General features: G+C 36.7%; 2 protein-coding genes across 3 annotated transcripts in view; both read right to left on the reverse strand.

The window, feature by feature from the left end:
• The window catches only part of spag9b (sperm associated antigen 9b), a 100,283-nt gene extending 95,896 nt beyond the window's left edge, over positions 1–4,387 (reverse strand). Inside the window, exon 1 of the mRNA XM_056244697.1 lies at positions 3,900–4,387. Within this exon, the coding sequence (XP_056100672.1) occupies positions 3,900–4,199 (300 nt within the window). The 5' untranslated portion in view covers positions 4,200–4,387. The remainder of the gene's footprint in view (positions 1–3,899) is intronic.
• An 880-nt stretch (positions 4,388–5,267) lies between these two features.
• Positions 5,268–18,191, reverse strand: part of daglb (diacylglycerol lipase, beta) — a 28,785-nt gene continuing 15,861 nt past the window's right edge. For both annotated transcript variants that reach the window (XM_056244695.1, XM_056244694.1), the window contains 8 exons: positions 17,207–17,290; positions 13,468–13,545; positions 13,293–13,373; positions 13,056–13,183; positions 11,674–11,742; positions 11,444–11,516; positions 6,829–7,079; positions 5,268–5,823 (listed from right to left, as the gene is read on the reverse strand). In XM_056244695.1, the coding sequence (XP_056100670.1) occupies positions 5,625–5,823; positions 6,829–7,079; positions 11,444–11,516; positions 11,674–11,742; positions 13,056–13,183; positions 13,293–13,373; positions 13,468–13,545; positions 17,207–17,290 (963 nt within the window). In that variant the 3' untranslated portion in view covers positions 5,268–5,624. The remainder of the gene's footprint in view (positions 5,824–6,828; positions 7,080–11,443; positions 11,517–11,673; positions 11,743–13,055; positions 13,184–13,292; positions 13,374–13,467; positions 13,546–17,206; positions 17,291–18,191) is intronic.

The following is an 18,191-nucleotide window of genomic DNA, read 5'->3' on the forward strand; positions in this document are numbered from 1 at the left end:
GCTAACTTTACTGAAGCTATCTTTACTGAAGCTAACTTTACTAAAGCTATCTTTACTGAAGCTCACTTTACCGAAGCTCACTTTACTGAAGCGATCTTTACTGAAGCGATCTTTACCGAAGCGATCTTTACCGAGGCTAACTTTACTGAAGCTCACTTTACTGAAGCTAACTTTACTGAAGCTAACTTTACTGAAGCTAACTTTACTGAAGCTAACTTTACCGAAGCTAACTTTACCGAAGCTAACTTTACTGAAGCTAACTTTACTGAAGCTCACTCTACCGAAGCTAACTTTACTGAAGCTAACTTTACTGAAGCTAACTTTACTGAAGCTAACTTTACTGAAGCTAACTTTACTGAAGCTAACTTTACTGAAGCTAACTTTACTGAAGCTCACTCTACCGAAGCTAACTTTACTGAAGCTAACTTTACTGAAGCTAACTTTACCGAAGCTAACTTTACCGAAGCTAACTTTACTGAAGCTATCTTTACTGAAGCTAACTTTACTGAAGCGATCTTTACTGAAGCTCACTTTACCGAAGCTCACTTTACTGAAGCGATCTTTACTGAAGCGATCTTTACCGAAGCGATCTTTACCGAGGCTAACTTTACCGAAGCTAACTTTACTGAAGCTAACTTTACTGAAGCTAACTTTACTAAAGCTAACTTTACTAAAGCTAACTTTACTGAAGCGATCTTTACCGAAGCGATCTTTACCGAGGCTAACTTTACCGAAGCGATCTTTACCGAAGCGATCTTTACCGAAGCGATCTTTACCAAAGCTAACTTTACTAAAGCTAACTTTACTGAAGCGATCTTCACCGAAGCTAACTTTACTAAAGCTAACTTTACTAAAGCTAACTTTACTAAAGCTAACCTTACTGAAGCTAACTTTACTGAAGCTAACTTTACCGAAGCGATCTTTACCGAAGCGATCTTCACCGAAGCGATCTTCACCAAAGCTAACTTTACTAAAGCTAACTTTACTAAAGCTAACTTTACTAAAGCTAACTTTACCGAAGCGATCTTTACCGAAGCGATCTTTACCGAAGCTAACTTTACCGAAGCTAACTTTACTGAAGCGATCTTTACCGAAGCGATCTTTACCGAAGCGATCTTTACCGAAGCGATCTTTACCGAAGCCATCTTTACCGAAGCGATCTTTACCGAAGCTCTCTTTACCGAAGCTCTCTTTACCGAAGCTCTCTTTACCGAAGCTAACTTTACTGAAGCGATCTTTACCGAAGCGATCTTTACCGAAGCGATCTTTACTGAAACGTACCGAAGCTCTCTTTACCGAAGCTCTCTTTACCGAAGCTCTCTTTACCGAAGCTCTCTTTACCGAAGCGATCTTTACCGAAGCGATCTTTACCGAAGCGATCTTTACCGAAGCGATCTTTACCGAAGCGATCTTTACCGAAGCGATCTTTCCCGAAGCGATCTTTACTGAAACGTACCGAAGCTCTCTTTACCCAAGCGATCTTTACCGAAGCGATCTTTACCGAAGCGATCTTTACCGAAGCGATCTTTACTGAAGCTAACTTTACCGAAGCTAACTTTACTGAAGCTAACTTTACTGAAGCTAACGTCTGTCATTGTTTCTATAGTCTTACGTTATAATCGTAACGTTACGCCGTCATCGAGTGTTTTGTACCAGACTGCACTGCACACGAGCAGCGGATCTCGCTCGTTGTTTCGCTTCCCGGGAGATGTAGTTCATCGAGCGATTTTCACATAAAACTAAATGTTACTCTTCAGTTTTATGACAAACTGCGACTTTCTTGACTTTCAGAATTACCTTTTAAATTGACAAACATCATATGTCTAATTCAGGGCACAGTTCAGACGGAATAAAAAGATAAGTTGTCTCTCGCTACCATATTGACTACCATACATATGTTTTCCGAAATAAGGTCCCATGAGCCGGAAGCGGAGGGGAGGGGCTTAGGCTCTCTATACATGCCACTTTACGGGTGACAATAGACCTTATTCAGAGCGGCGCCATGACAGGTATTTGAATTATGAAAGCGAGGCTGTGAGGGAAAGACTCCTAGATCACTTGGAAAGATATTTTTGTCAGCAGAACAATCCAAAAACACAATAAATAACAGTACAAACTTGTCTATCCCTCACAGCCTCGCTTTCATACCCGTTAAAAGTCAGAGATGGCCCTGCTGTGAACAATCATCCAACGCTGCTTTAACTCTGAACAGCTTCTGACCAATGCATTTCCTTGACTTTCCCAGTTGTTTTTGAACACCGGATAAGGACTTTTATAGAGACCGCACTGATATATTGCTGAACTGCTTCAGGTGTGTTTAACGAGCGCTGGATGTAGTTTGAACAGGTTTTGAGCTAAGGAAAGTAGCCTAGATTCTTAGGCGTTTAACTTTATATTACCACCAGTTGGTTAAATCTCAGTATATTAAAGGATTAGTTCACCTAAAAATGAAAATCATCCCATAATTTACTCACTCTCAAGCCATATGACTTTCTTCTTTCATCTAAACACAATCTATACACACAGAGTTATATTAGAAAATATCCTGACTCTTCCCAGCTTTATAATGGGAGTGAATGGTACCTGAGATTTTAAAGCCCAAAAAAGCACATCCATCCATCATAACAGTAATCCATACGCCTCCAGGGGTTAATAAAGGCCTTCTGAAGCGAAGCCATGCGTTTTTGAAAGAAATAGATCCATATTTATAACTTTATAAACTATAATCACTGTCTTCCGGTACCGGCTGTACGCGAGTCTAGTTTCGGCGAAAGAGTGACCTCTGACCCGACGTATTGACGAACACGGAAGCACAGAGGATAGAGCAAAACAAAACACCAGTCATGAATTTTAAGTCTAAAACAAGAATTTTTGAAGAGAAATGTGGGAGGAGCTTGAGTTTCTTCTTTGAGCTTATGCTACACCTTCATCATGTATCAGGTCAGAGGTCATGCGTCGGGTCAGAGGTCATGTGTCGGGTCAGAGGTCATGTGTCGGGTCAGAGGTCACTCTTCTGCCAGAACTAGACTCACAAACGGTCGTTACCGGAAGCCAGTGATTATAGTTTATTTATAACGTTATAAATATGTATATTTCTCTAACAAAAGCATGGCTTCGCTTCAGAAGGCCTTTATTAACCCCTGGAGGCGTATGGATTACTGTTATGATGGATGGATGCACTTTTTTGGGCTTTAAAATCTCAGGCTCCATTCACTCCCATTATAAAGCTGGGAAGAGCCAGGATATTTTTTAATATTGGATGAAAAATGAAAGGCATATACACCGAGGATGGCGTGGGCCGTGGGGTGAGTAAATTATGGGATAATTTTCATTTTTAGGTGAACTAACCCTTTAAGACAATTGTTTTGTACAAGTTTTCTGTTATGTTTAAATATAGCCAACAAACGAGGCATTAAAATGCACTATTTTAATACAGATACAGAACACTTAAAGTGCTTCTGACTCTTTAAAATCTTTAAATATATGCATTGCAATTGAAATATACATCGCAAATAGATAATGTGCACTAAAATAAAAGCCTAAAAGTTTGTTTTGGATGTTTTCTTCCCACTAGTCTGAAGGAAAACCTCAAAATAGACTTCAAAACTGACCAGTGCATGTAAAAAAACAAACAGGTTTTGATTGTAGTGTCTCGCATTGAATGTTCAAAACACAGTAAGTTATACTTGGGATAAATATGATTATGACTTTGCGTTGACTCACACAGACCAGCACCACAGCTGATGTTTACCTCAGACACTTTAGGTGTTAAATCCCACTGTTTATTTACATTCCGCACGCATATATTTCACCTCAACGACTCTGTCAGCTTTAGAAGTGACTTTTAAAGCTCCTCAAGTGGCCTAGTTTGACTCGTGCTGTCAGATATTCCTCCTCACCTCTTCTGCGCTCTTCCTCAGCGCTTTCTCTCGCTCGTACTGGGTCATGAGCTGCTCGTTGTCCTCCTTCAGGAGCTCCAGGTCCACCTCGTGCTCCTGGTTCACCGCGAACACCGAGTCCAGGTTCTCCAGAACCGCCACGACCAGCGGCATAAGTTCCTTCACCACGTCCTCGTCGTATCTACCGATCATCCGCTCGAACTCGCGGTAAATGGAGCTCGCCAAGCCGGACACCCGCTCGGACATCATCGCAGAAGTGCCCGGGTCCTCCTGGTAAAGCACACCCTCCTCCAACTCCATCTTTACTTCGCTTTTACTTTACTTTAAGACGCTAGCAGGGGACAGCTCGCGCGCTAACCGTCGAGATCTCGGTTTACTAGTGTTGGACTACATTTACGAGTAACTTTTTTTGGAAGCCCCTTCAACATTTAGAGAAAATAAAAACCTCTCCGTTGTCAAGCTAACTCGTCTCGGTTTTTTTATACCGGGATAATCTGCACTAAACGGCAGTCGTTAAGTACTAGAGTCCCGAGTCCCGACCGTCACATGATGACGTCACGCTCCACTGGGGAAGGGGGAGGAGCCAGGGCGTTTGTTGACACCCTTCAAACTTGTGTTTTTTCGGTTCGTTTGTTTAGTTTTACTCTTAAATTGGCATTTAAATATTTGCATATAAACACCGCAATTAAATAGCTTGTTGATTGAAAATTACATTTATATTTTATTATCTGAACGTGTCAAGAGGGAATCAACAAGTGACCAGTTTCTGTAATCTATTTTCACAAACTATTACTATATTATATACACACACACACTGTATATATACAGTATATATGTACACATACATATATATATACATTCATGCACATATACAGGTGAAACTCGAAAAATTAGAATATTGTGCAAAAGTTATAATTTTGATGATTATGTCTTACAGCTTATGAAAATCTCAGAAAATTAGAATATTACATTAAAAAAAGGATTTTAAATACAGAAATGTCAGCCCTCTGACAAGTATAATCATGCATATGTATATAGTTATATATATACTAAATATTAGTTTCACCTTTTAATTTGAATTACTGAAATACATTAACTTTTGCACGATATTCTAATTTTTCAAGTTTACGCATATACACACAAACACACACACACATATATATATATATATTTTTTTTTATAGCAATTGTGGTCACTGTTTCACAAGAACCACTAATAAACATGCATTTTTCAATCTCACTTTTCTCAACATGGACCAGATACATTTTTCCTCAACATTTTTTATTATTGAAAAAAGCACGATACCCTGAAAAACCTGAAACGGCTGCAGAGGAGAAACAGCACAGGCGATCTGAAGCGGAGGAAATGTTTTCATGCGCTCGGTGCCATGCATCAGAGTCTCATACGGCGGATGCGTTTCACTGATCTACAATCAGTGCAAAACACTCTTTTTGGCAAATGATCACACAATTCCCATGTGACAAAGACACATCACAAAAACATAACGCCACCATTACACTCCACTCATAATACTGACTTTTTGAATCGCTCGTCTTTGCACGATCACTAATATGAAATGAATTCTCACATTTGAACAACACAGCATTGCAAATAATGTCATGATGGAGGGAATATACAGCCGTCCGTGAAGCAGACGCACCACTGGGATCATAAGGCAGAAATAAATGCGCATGTTGAATGTCTGTAGGTGAGGTTTGTTAACGCTCAGATGACGTTGAGGTGGCTGTTGCTCATGGAGGACGGGCATAGCGCCGACGGGTGCTGATCTCGGGTCAGACTCCTCAGGGCCCGCAGAACCACATCCGGCATGTGATCCGCCATCATCCTCGGGCTGATCAGAACGTTACGGAACGACGTCTCGCTCGCCCACTCCGCCCGGTACCTCACCTGAGAGAAGCAGTGTCTGTGTGAAGAGAAGAGGTCGACAGACATCAATCCATTTAAATTGGTTTTATTATATATTTTTTTTATTATTATATTTTTAAACTCCCTTTAATTAAATACTCTTTTTAATTTTTTATTATGTATTGTATTCAATTATTTTTATTATTACTATTTTTAATTATTATTTTTAAGATACTCTGTTTTTTATTTAAAAAATATATATTATTAGTTTCAATTATTATATTTATAAATAATTATAATTTATTATTGTAATTAATATTTTAATTATTATATTTACAAAAACCTTTTTAATTAAATACTAATTTTTATTATTATTTATTATTATATTTTTAAACACCGTTTAATTAAATACTCTTTTTAATGTTTTATTATATATTGCATTCAATTAATTTAAAGTTTTTATTATTAAGATACTGTTTTTTATTATACATTTCATTAAAAAATATATTATTAGTTTCAATTATTATATTTATAAATAATTATAATTTATTATTGTAATTAATATTTTAATTATTATATTTACAAAAACCTTTTAAATAAGAAACTCATTTTTTTATTATTTATTATTATATTTTTAAACACCCTTTAATTAAATACTCTTTAATTTTTTATTATATATTGTATTCAATTATTTTTATTATTACTATTTTTAATTATTATTTTTAAGATACTCTGTTTTTTATTATACATTTCATTTAAAAATATATATTATTAGTTTCAATTATTATATTTATAAATAATTATAATTTATTATTCTAATTAATATTTTAATTATTATATTTACAAAAACCTTTTTAATTAAATACTCCATTTTTTTTTTATTATTATATTTTTAAACACCCTTTAATTAAATACTCTTTTAATTTTTTTATTATATATTGTATGCAATTATTTTTAATTATTATTTTTAAGATACTGTTTTTTATTATACATTTCATTAAAAAATATATTATTAGTTTCAATTATTAAAGGTAAGTGTGATGAGTGTTGTGCCGGCTCTGACCTGCGTGTGGGCCCGTCCTCGGTGATGTGCATGACCCGGCCCGGCAGGTACAGGGGTAAGTGTGTGTGGTGGGCGGGCGAGTCGTCAGACGACAGGCTCTGATAGGTTGTCGAGCGTCGCACCAACAGACTCTCCTCGCCTAGCAACGGATGGTTAAGCTCCTCCTCTCTTCGGTTCTCCATCTCCGTGGGGAAATCATCAGGAGTTCCTCCAAACACCTCGTACCAGCAGCCGTGCATTAATATCTTGTACTGAGAGAGAGAGAGAGAGAGAGAGAGAGAGAGAGAGACGAAGCGTTCAAGTCATCTCGTATGATCGTATTTCCCGAGTTGAACGCACATGAAAGTCGTAAATACGAGTGGGAAGTTTGGGATTTTCTCTAAGCCCCGATCTTGACGAGTTGTGTGCGTGTCAGTGAGAAACATGATGGAAAACCACAATACTTACAGGCATTTAGCAGTGATATTGTCAGGCTTTTCTATTTATAGTGCATTAAGACAATTGCCTGCACAAAATATGATGGTATCACAATGTAATATGTAACAATGAAGTTTGCAGTGGCTTCATAAATGAATAAAAAACATAAAAAAACAAAACAAAGTACACCTGATGCTCATTTCTTTGTTCTTCATTTTTCTAGAACTAGAGCTTAAGAACCTTGCAGTATTTTTATTTGTAATTAATTAAGAGAAAGTACACCGCCATCTTGAGTGCATGCCGTCGTAAACACGACTTCCCAAAACTTCCCTGAACCCACCGATAGTAAAAGCAAGTTTAACCCTCATTTAAAAAATATAATAAGATTGAGTGTTCATCAGAGAGTCCAAGTCGTCTGTCGCACTTGAACCACGAATACACACACAAAAAAATGTAATGGAATCGAGGAGTTTTGTTGTTGATATTTTAAACAGTAACAAATCCTTCCCTCGCGGGTCAACCTGACCCCCATAGGAATGAATGGAAAGCGTCCTAAAAATGATAAAACTTTACCAAAAAATTATTTTATAATGTCTACATGTGTATCTGAATACATACTGGAGGGAACTGACTTTAGGACCCAGCGGAACAGCTCAATTGCTCCATATAGAGCTATAAGGCCATCTAGAGTCATGAAATATCATGTTATATACAGGTGAAACTGGAAAAATTAGAATATGGTGCAAAAGTTCATTTATTTCAGTAATTCAACTTAAAAGGTGAAACTAATATATTATATAGACTCATTACATGCAAAGTGAGATATTTCAAGCCTTTATTTGTTATAATGTTGATGATTAGGGCTTGAAAACCTTTTCACAATATTCTAATTTTGAATTTGGGGTTTTCATAAGCTGTAAGCCATAATCATCACAATTATAACAAATAAAGGCTTGAAATATCTCACTTTGCATGTAATGAGTCTATATAATATATTAGTTTCACTTTTTAAATTATGAACTTTTGCACGATATTCAAATTTTTCGAGTTTCACCTGTATATTTTTTCGGCAAAGACACAATGTAAGATATTTTGAGCTGAATTAAAAGGTTTCGGCATGAAATTGTGAGTTATTTTGAATTTAAGTTAAAAGAATGTGAGGAATGTGCTTATATTACTATTTATTTATTGATTAAATCAAGTAATTTAAAGATAAATAATAATAAAACATAACACAAAAAAATATATAACAAAAAAAATAGCATTAAAAAATAGAAAAAAATATTATCAAAACGAAATAAAATAAGCTTTCTGGACAAAAAAACAAACAAATATTAAGTGGAACTTAAAGAATGTATGGACAAGATTTTACGGATTAATCTCCCTTTCACTTTTGACACATTTAATTTGGGAATTCTTAATATGCAAGGCAAAAAGAATCTGAATTGTTAAATGTTTTAAATCATGTTACTAGCAGGAAAAAAGGGAATTACTAGCCAAGAAAGCAAAATTGGGTTGATGTGATGCATGATATATCCATTATGGAGAAACTGACTTCCACTTGTAGATTTGAAATGGATAAATTTGAGAGGTTGTGTAATGGATTCTTGAAATGTATTCGGCCAATAGGATTAGACTTTGTGTGAAACATAATACCTGAGGCACTCCCTGGTTTGTTTTGCTTTTCGTTTTGGGGAAAAAAGATGATGTAGGACAAGATAAAAAATTATGTATTATACAGGGCTGGAATTTCGGCGCGGGATTGCGGGTATTGCGCATAATTCTAATCATTCCCACAGGTCTCCGATTAATAATGCGGGAAATTCCCGCAATCGTAATCCACACAGATTATAAAATCAAATCATTCTTTTAACAACTATCTTCCAGACGCAATTTCACAAACAGCGTGAGTGTTCAGCGGTGTCTTCTATCTCTTCTCTCAAAATGTGTTGTGCAAGGCAAGCATCAAGCGCTGCGGCGATAATACATCGGGCCAGCAGTGCATCGTGACTGAAGTTTACCATTTGCACGTCTTTTTAAGTCTTACCAGTTTAAACATTCAAGCGATTTTAAACTAGTCAGTGCTCGCGCGCTCTCTGAGATGATTTTCTATGCGCACATTCATAGAAAATCCGCCTCAAAAACAGCTGGCTAGTAACAAAAGTTATTTTTCGCGGATTATATTGCTTTAACACGCAAAATGGTCAATTTCGGTGTTCGTGAGTATACTCTAAACATAGTCGGTTTTGTCTTTAATAAGCATAAAACGCATGCCAGTATAATGAACACAGGATCCGTGCACTAGCTCTTAAAGTGACGGCAGCCATATGTGTGTGTGTCATTAATTTTGTTGTCAAAACAACAAAAGACAGCTTTAAGTTAAAGGAATCAGGATTAATAGCCTATGTATTTAATTTATTCAGGACTAAAATACAACCCAGTGTTATTTTCCATTTGATTACTTTATTTAGTTTCTGTATATGAATACTAGTGTTAGACCCAGAGGTGGGAGTAAGTCACTAAATGCAAGTCTCAAGTCAAGTACAAGTCTTAACATTGCAAGTCAAAGTCAAGTCAAGTCATTCTGTTGTAAGGGTCAAGTCAAGTCAAGTCAAGTCAAGTCAAGTCAAGTCAAGTCAAGTCAAGTCAAGTCACACACAGGCTAGTTTTACACATTTTTTAACTCTGGGACTTTTATTACTTATTTAGACACAGAGGGCTGATGGGTTACAAAAATAAATAAATTAACTTAATAAATTAGCATTAAGAAGCACTTTAAATGCTCTAAAATAAAAATAAATTAAATGAACACAAGTCAACAAGAATTAATACAACTTTTCCCATCTTGTAAAAAAAACAACTAAAAAGATATTGCATTGTAAATTAGTAGGCTACTGTATGCCAAAGTTTGTATGTTCTTACTCTAAATATCCAGGTGATTTGATCCCATAACACAAAATATTATATGGAAATTTTAAGAAAACAAATCTAATAATTTAAATGATTTAAACCCGACTATTTTTTAATACGTGGGTCGTTATAACTGACGTTCTCAACTACTTTCTATATTACTTTCTCCCGCCCGCAACATTCATGTTTTGTCCCGCTCCCGCCCGCAAAAAGACTTTTTTCTGTAGCCTACCTCCAAATACTTTTAAGTTAGCCTATGTGTCGCCACCATACACATGAGCATAAATGCTCCTGATAAATTATTTGTTATTAAAGCATTAACACACAAACCACTGTTAGACATAAAAGCAAGCAGCTCCTGCGTCCATGGTTTGGCATGACTGCGCTCCCTTAATAATTCCTAAAAAGCTGACATCAGTTCATCGCGATCTCACACATCTCTGTTATTATCAATGAAGCTTTCAAAATATATACACTTTGTTTGTTATAATTCGAGGATTTGCCAGCATACAGAATTCAGCACTGAACAAAAGGTCAGTTTTGAGCGGTGAGGGGAGTCTATCGTAAATGCTTCTGATTGGCCATTGCGTTCCTAGAAATCAACACACATGTCTGTGATTGGCTACATCGCTCAACGCTGCAGACATGTTAGAAATAGAAATGCACACACAGAGTGAGTGCATTACCGCCCGCGCTCCCTCTTATGACGAATAAAAAATACACAATAATTGAATTTTTTTTTTTTTTCAACAAGTCATTTCAAGTAAATAGGCACAAGACTGAGTCAAGTCTAAAGTCACAAGGAGCAAGTCTAAAGTCAAGTCGAGTCTTTTCAGAGATCTAGTCAGTAAGTCTCAAGTCTCCCACCTCTGGTTAGACCTATTCCAAAACTTTGTTTGTATTTGTATTCTATTGTATTTATTTGTGCTACTTTTTTCAGTTTAATTAAATAATTTAAATCAAGCTTCCTTGTGATGTGTAAATTCTTAACAACAATATTACCCCATTGTAAAAATGCAATGAGCGCAAACATTTAGGCAAGATAAATGTAATAATTTTGTTTGGAAAAAATGCCCCCCCTTCCCCCCCCCCCCCCCCCATGAGAATCATCTAACGGGGGATTTCCCCCCCATTTTCCAAAACGAAATTCAGGCCCTGATTATATATGACCAGATGTGTATTTATGTCTTACAACATCAATAAAAAAAATTTAAAAAATGTTGGGGCTTGGGGTTATTTGGACCCGCGAGTGGAGGATGTGTTGTTTACGCTTGGAGAATAATCTTACCTTTGGTTTACTGCAGTTAGACACCACTTTTAATAATCTTCTTTTCAGGTCTTCCATGTTTGGAATACTCAATCTGCAGAAAGCAGGCGAGGCCAGTCAGTTTGAGGAAGTGATATGAGACGTACAGTACAAACAGAAGTCACACACACACACACACACACACACACACACACACACGATAGCCACAGTTTCATAAACGCAAACGATGTGGCGATATAAATAAACCTCACCTGGGCACAAGATCTTTTCCCAGCACCACCGAGACGACGAACTGCTTCGAGTAATCGGCCAGCGCTTTACTGACGGGAGACAGCAGATACCAGTTCAAAACGATGATGATACAAATGGTTTGAATAATTATTTATAATAATTATAATAATTTTAATGATATAGTTTTCGATTTCAAATAAATGTGAATCATTTCTGAAAGATCACGTGACACTAAAAATTCAGCTTTGATCACAGGAATAAAATACATCTAAAAATACATTACAATAGACAACAGTTCTTTCAATTTGTAATAATATTTCACATTATTACAGTTTTTACTGTATTTTTGAACAAATAAATGCAGCCTTGGTGAGCAAAATAATCTTTTTAAAACATCTTAATTATTCCATATTCCTTCCAATTATTCCTATTATATGTGTCATTTATATATACAGTATATATATATTAGTGCTGTCAAATCAATTAATCATGATTAATCGCATCTAACATAAGTTTGTTTAATATATGTGGATTATATAATTGTATATATATTATTATATATTGTATATACTGTGTGTGTGTGTGTGTGAGTGAGAGAGCGAGAGAGAGAAAGTGTGTGTGTGTGTGAGAGTGTGTGAATGTGTGTGTGTGTGTGAGAGAGAGAGAGAGAGAGAGAGAGAGAGAGAGAGAGAGAGAGAGAGAGAGAGAGAGAGAGAGAGAGTGAGAGAGAGTGAGTGAGTGTGTGTGTGTGTGTGTGTGTGTGTGTGTCACATTACTTCATCAGGCCCCCCCCCCCCCCCGGTGGAGAGAAAGCGAAGCACTCCAGTGTGGGGTGTGTGTGTGTGTTTGTGTGTGCGTGTGTGTGTGTGACATTACCTCATCAGGCCCCCTGGTGGAGAGAATGAGAAGCACTCCAGTGTGGGGGTGCGTGTGTGTGTGTGTGTGTGAGTGTGTGTGTGTGGGTGTGTGACATTACCTCATCAGGCCCCCTGGTGGAGAGAAAGCGAAGCACTCCAGTGTGGGGTGTGTGTGTGTGTGTGTGTGTGTGTGTGACATTACCTCATCAGGCCCCCTGGTGGAGAGAAAGGGAAGCACTCCAGTGTGGGGTGTGTGTGTGTGTCTGTGTGTGACATTACCTCATCAGGCCCCCTGGTGGGGAGAAAGCGAAGCACTCCAGTGTGGGGGGTGTGTGTGTGTGTGTGTGTGTGTGTGTGTGTGTGTGTGTGTGTGTGTGTGACATTACCTCATCAGGCCCCCTGGTGGAGAGAAAGCGAAGCACTCCAGTGTGGGGTGCGTGTGTGTGTGTGTGAGTGTGTGGGTGTGTGTGTGTGTGCGTGTGTGTGTGTGTGTGTGTGTGTGTGTGTGTGTGTGTGTGTGTGTGTGTGTGTGTGTGTGACATTACCTCATCAGGCCCCCTGGTGGAGAGAAAGCGAAGCACTCCAGTGTGGGGTGTGTGTTGTGCAGAAGCACAGCCAGCAGAGACGCCGTTCCTGCACCCAGACTGTGACCTGTGATGACCAGCTTATACTCCTGCAAACACACACACACACACACACACACACACACACACAATCACACAATCACACAATCAGAGCGAGTCCACTGCCACAGGAGAACAAAGCTCAGGTAAAGCTCTCACAGGTGCGATGTTGAACGCCTGGCTCAGAATCCCATCGTTGACCAGTTTCTTGTAGATGTAATGCGCCGCCTGAGAAATGCCCTGCGACAGACAGATGTTCAGGCTAGCCTCTGATGTGCTTCTGATGGACTTGATGAATGTGAGAAATATAAGTGTACCCTTGGGATTTGGTTACCTTGTGAGCATAGCAGGTTCCCGACACGCCTTCGACAGAAATATTCTCACACTCAGCGGAGAGATCCGTCAACACGTCCTGCAAACATATTGCAATGTATTCATAATTCTGAAGCTGAAAATACAGAATTAGTTCACACGAATATGCTTGATCTCTGTCACTGACTAGATATATTTAAAATAATGTAGGACACTTTTTCCTGGTAACATCAGACATTTGCCATTATCAGGACACAAATATCCCCCATTGCATTATTATACATTATATTCAACATTATATACAGCAGTTTAATGCAGTACTGACACTAAAACCCTGAAAACTTGAATTTCTTCCTCAAGAAATTTTATTTTTGGTGAACTATACGATACATATTGTTACATTTTTGTATTGCGATATATTGTGACACGATATACAGCAACTTAAAAGGTGAAACTAATATATTATATAGACTCATTACATGCAAAGTGAGATATTTCAAGCCTTTATTTGTTATAATTGTGATGATTATGGATTACAGCTTATGAAAACCCCAAATTCAAAATTAGAATATTGTGAAAAGGTTTTCATAAGCTGTAAGCCATAATCATCACAATTATAACAAATAAAGGCTTGAAATATCTCACTTTGCATGTAATGAGTCTATATAATATATTAGTTTCACCTTTTAAGTTGAATTACTGAAATAAATGAACTTTTGCACCATATTCTAATTTTTCGAGTTTCTCCTGTATTACACTCGTAGCGCAGACCGATCAGTGTATGACACAAGTACAGTGATATAAATATGCGACAAAAACTCATACAGGGGCATTTTTGCCCTGATATCTTGAATTTTAGGGTAATTCTATCTGCATTCTATGGAAGGTTGTTTCCACCACAGAATGAAAAATAAAAAAGGTAATTGCGACTTTTTATCTCACAATTCTGACTTTTTTTCTCACAATTGCGTGTTATAAAGTCAGAATTGCGTGTTATAAAGTCGTAATAGTGTTGTAAAGTCAGAATTGCGTGAAATAAAGTCGCAATTGTGTTATAAAGTCAGAATGGCGTGAAATAAAGTCGCAATTGTGTGTTATAAAGTCAGAATTGTGAGATATAAAGTTGCAATTGTGTGTTATAGTCAGAATTGTGAGAAATAAAGTCGCAATTGTGTGTTATAAAGTCAGAATTGTGAGAAATAAAGTCGCAATTGTGTGTTATAAAGTCAGAATTGCGTGAAATAAAGTCGCAATTGTGTGTTATAAAGTCGCAATAGTGTTGTAAAGTCAGAATTGCGTGAAATAAAGTCGCATTTGTGTGTTATAAAGTCAGAATTGCGTGAAATAAAGTCGCAATTGTGTGTTATAAAGTCAGAATTGCGAGATATAAAGTCAAAATTGCGAGATATAAAGTCAGAGTTGCGAGATATAAAGTCACAATTGCGAGATATAAAGTCAGAATTGCGAGATATAAAGTTGCAATTGTGTGTTATAAAGTCAGAATTGCGTGAAATAAAGTCGCAATTGTGTTATAAAGTCGCAATTGTGTGTTATAAAGTCAGAATTGCGAGATATAAAGTCGCAATTGTGTGTCATAAAGTCAGAATTGTGAGATATAAAGTTGCAATTGTGTGTTATAAAGTCAGAATTGCGTGAAATAGTCGCAATTGTGTTATAAAGTCGCAATTGTGTGTTATAAAGTCAGAATTGCGTGAAATAAAGTCGCAATTGTGTGTTATAAAGTCAGAATTGCGTGATATAAAGTCGCAATTGTGTGTTATAAAGTCGCAATAGTGTTGTAAAGTCAGAATTGCGTGAAATAAAGTCGCAATTGTGTGTTATAAAGTCGCAATGGTGTTGTAAAGTCAGAATTGCGTGAAATAAAGTCGCGTTTGTGTGTTATAAAGTCAAAATTGCGAGATATAAAGTCAGAATTGCGAGATATAAAGTCACAATTGTGTGTCATAAAGTCAGAATTGTGAGATATAAAGTTGCAATTGTGTGTTATAAAGTCAGAATTGCGTGAAATAAAGTCGCAATTGTGTTATAAAGTCGCAATAGTGTTGTAAAGTCAGAATTGTGAGAAATAAAGTCGCAATTGTGTGTTATAAAGTCAGAATTGCGGGAAATAAAGTCGCAATTGTGTGTTATAAAGTCAGAATTGCGTGATATAAAGTCGCAATTGTGTGTTATAAAGTCAGAATTGCGTGAAATAAAGTCGCAATTGTGTGTTATAAAGTCGCAATAGTGTTGTAAAGTCAGAATTGCGTGAAATAAAGTCGCGTTTGTGTTATAAAGTCAGAATTGCGAGATAAAGTCAAAATTGCGAGATATAAAGTCAGAATTGCGAGATATAAAGTCACAATTGTGTGTCATAAAGTCAGAATTGTGAGATATAAAGTTGCAATTGTGTGTTATAAAGTCAGAATTGCGTGAAATAAAGTCGCAATTGTGTTATAAAGTCGCAATTGTGTGTTATAAAGTCAGAATTGCGAGATATAAAGTCGCAATTGTGTGTCAAAGTCAGAATTGTGAGATATAAAGTTGCAATTGTGTGTTATAAAGTCAGAATTGCGTGAAATAAAGTCGCAATTGTGTTATAAAGTCGCAATTGTGTGTTATAAAGTCAGAATTGCGTGAAATAAAGTCGCAATTGTGTGTGATAAAGTCAGAATTGCGTGATATTAAGTCGCAATTGTGTGTTATAAAGTCAGAATTGCATGAAATAAAGTCGCAATTGTGTGTTATAAAGTCGCAATAGTGTTGTAAAGTCAGAATTGCGTGAAATAAAGTCGCAATTGTGTGTTATAAAGTCGCAATGGTGTTGTAAAGTCAGAATTGCGTGAAATAAAGTCGCGTTTGTGTGTTATAAAGTCACAATTGTGTGTCATAAAGTCAGAATTGTGAGATATAAAGTTGCAATTGTGTGTTATAAAGTCAGAATTGTGTGTCATAAAGTCAGAATTGTGAGATATAAAGTTGCAATTGTGTGTTATAAAGTCACAATTGTGTGTCATAAAGTCAGAATTGTGAGATATAAAGTTGCAATTGTGTGTTATAAAGTCAGAATTGCGTGAAATAAAGTCGCAATTGTGTTATAAAGTCGCAATTGTGTGTTATAAAGTCAGAATTGCGTGAAATAAAGTCGCAATTGTGTGTTATAAAGTCAGAATTGCGTGAAATAAAGTCGCAATTGTGTGTTATAAAGTCAGAATTGCGTGAAATAAAGTCACAATTGCGTGTTATAAAGTCAGAATTTCGAGTCAGAATTTCGAGATAGTCGCAATTGTGAGAAAAAGTCAGAATTGTGAGATAAAAAGTCTCAATTCTGCCTTTTTTTCTCGCAATTGCGACTATTTCTCAGTATTGCAACTTTATATCTCGCAATTGCGACTTTATTTCTCACAATTTTGACTTCATATCTCGCAATTGTGAGATAAAAAGTCGCAATTTTTTTTTTTTTTTTTTTCAGTGGCGGAAACCAGCTTCCATAGCATTCTATAGGCATCATTTAATTATTTTTAAATGTTTTCTTAACTAATCAATTAAATTAACGTGTTAAATCGAAAGCCCTACATATAAAAAGTCCCTTCAGGAATGATTGGCAGACCTCAAGAGTGTAATTTGTTTATGGAAATACCACATAATATGCACATCTGCAGATTTAGGTATGAGTGAAGGATGGTTTGTCAAACATGTTTGCTTTCTTTCTTCAGAGCATCCTGATAATTATCAGTGTATGACCGATGATTTAAACTCACCTTAAGCGACAGCGTCCCCCTCACAGCAACAAGGACCGCCTCCCGCTTATGATCCAACGCCACGAAAAACGGGATCTCGTAGATCTACGGAATAAAGAGACATCGCTGTAGGCATTCTGGCACTGCATAGAGGCTGACAAAAATCACCATTAATCACGTGATTGGGACGGGAAAAAATATCAGCGGGACCGGGAATCGTAATAACACTATGATACTCAACTTTATTCATAAATGTACCGTTTATATAAATAGAGAGTCTAAGTCCCTCCCATTCCGGTCGACCACCATGGGACCTTATTTCGGAAAAATATTGTATGGTAGTCAATGGCGAGAGACAACAAATATTTTGATCTGGTTTGAATTGTTTTGATTTGAACTTTACTGAAGCTAACTTTACCGAAGCTATCTTTTCTGATGCTAACTTTACTGAAGCTAACTTTACCGTAGCTATCTTTACTGATGCTAACTTTACTGATGGTAACTTTACCGAAGCTATCTTCTTTACTGATGCTAACTTTACTGATGCTAACTTTACTGATGCTAACTTTACTGAAGCTAACTTTACTGAAGATAACTTTACTGAAGCTCACTTTACCGAAGCTAACTTTACTGAAGCTCACTTTACCGAAGCTCACTTTACCGAAGCTCACTTTACTGAAGCTAACTTTAGCGAAGATAACTTTACTGAAGATAACTTTACTGAAGATAACTTTACTGAAGATAACTTTACTGAAGCTAACTTTACTGAAGCTAACTTTACTGAAGCTCACTTTACTGAAGCTGACTTTACTGAAGCTAACTTTACTGAAGCTCACTTTCCCGAAGCTCACTTTACTGAAGCTCACTTTACCGAAGCTAACTTTACTGAAGCTAACTTTACTGAAGCTAACTTTACCGAAGCTCACTTTACCGAAGATAACTTTACTGAAGCTCACTTTACCGAAGCTAACTTTACTGAAGCTAACTTTACTGAAGCTCACTTTAC

The sequence above is a fragment of the Rhinichthys klamathensis genome, unplaced genomic scaffold (genome assembly GCF_029890125.1).
Source record: "Rhinichthys klamathensis goyatoka isolate OS25496 unplaced genomic scaffold, OSU_Roscu_1.1 h1tg001050l_1, whole genome shotgun sequence".
NCBI classification, from domain to species: domain Eukaryota; kingdom Metazoa; phylum Chordata; class Actinopteri; order Cypriniformes; family Leuciscidae; genus Rhinichthys; species Rhinichthys klamathensis.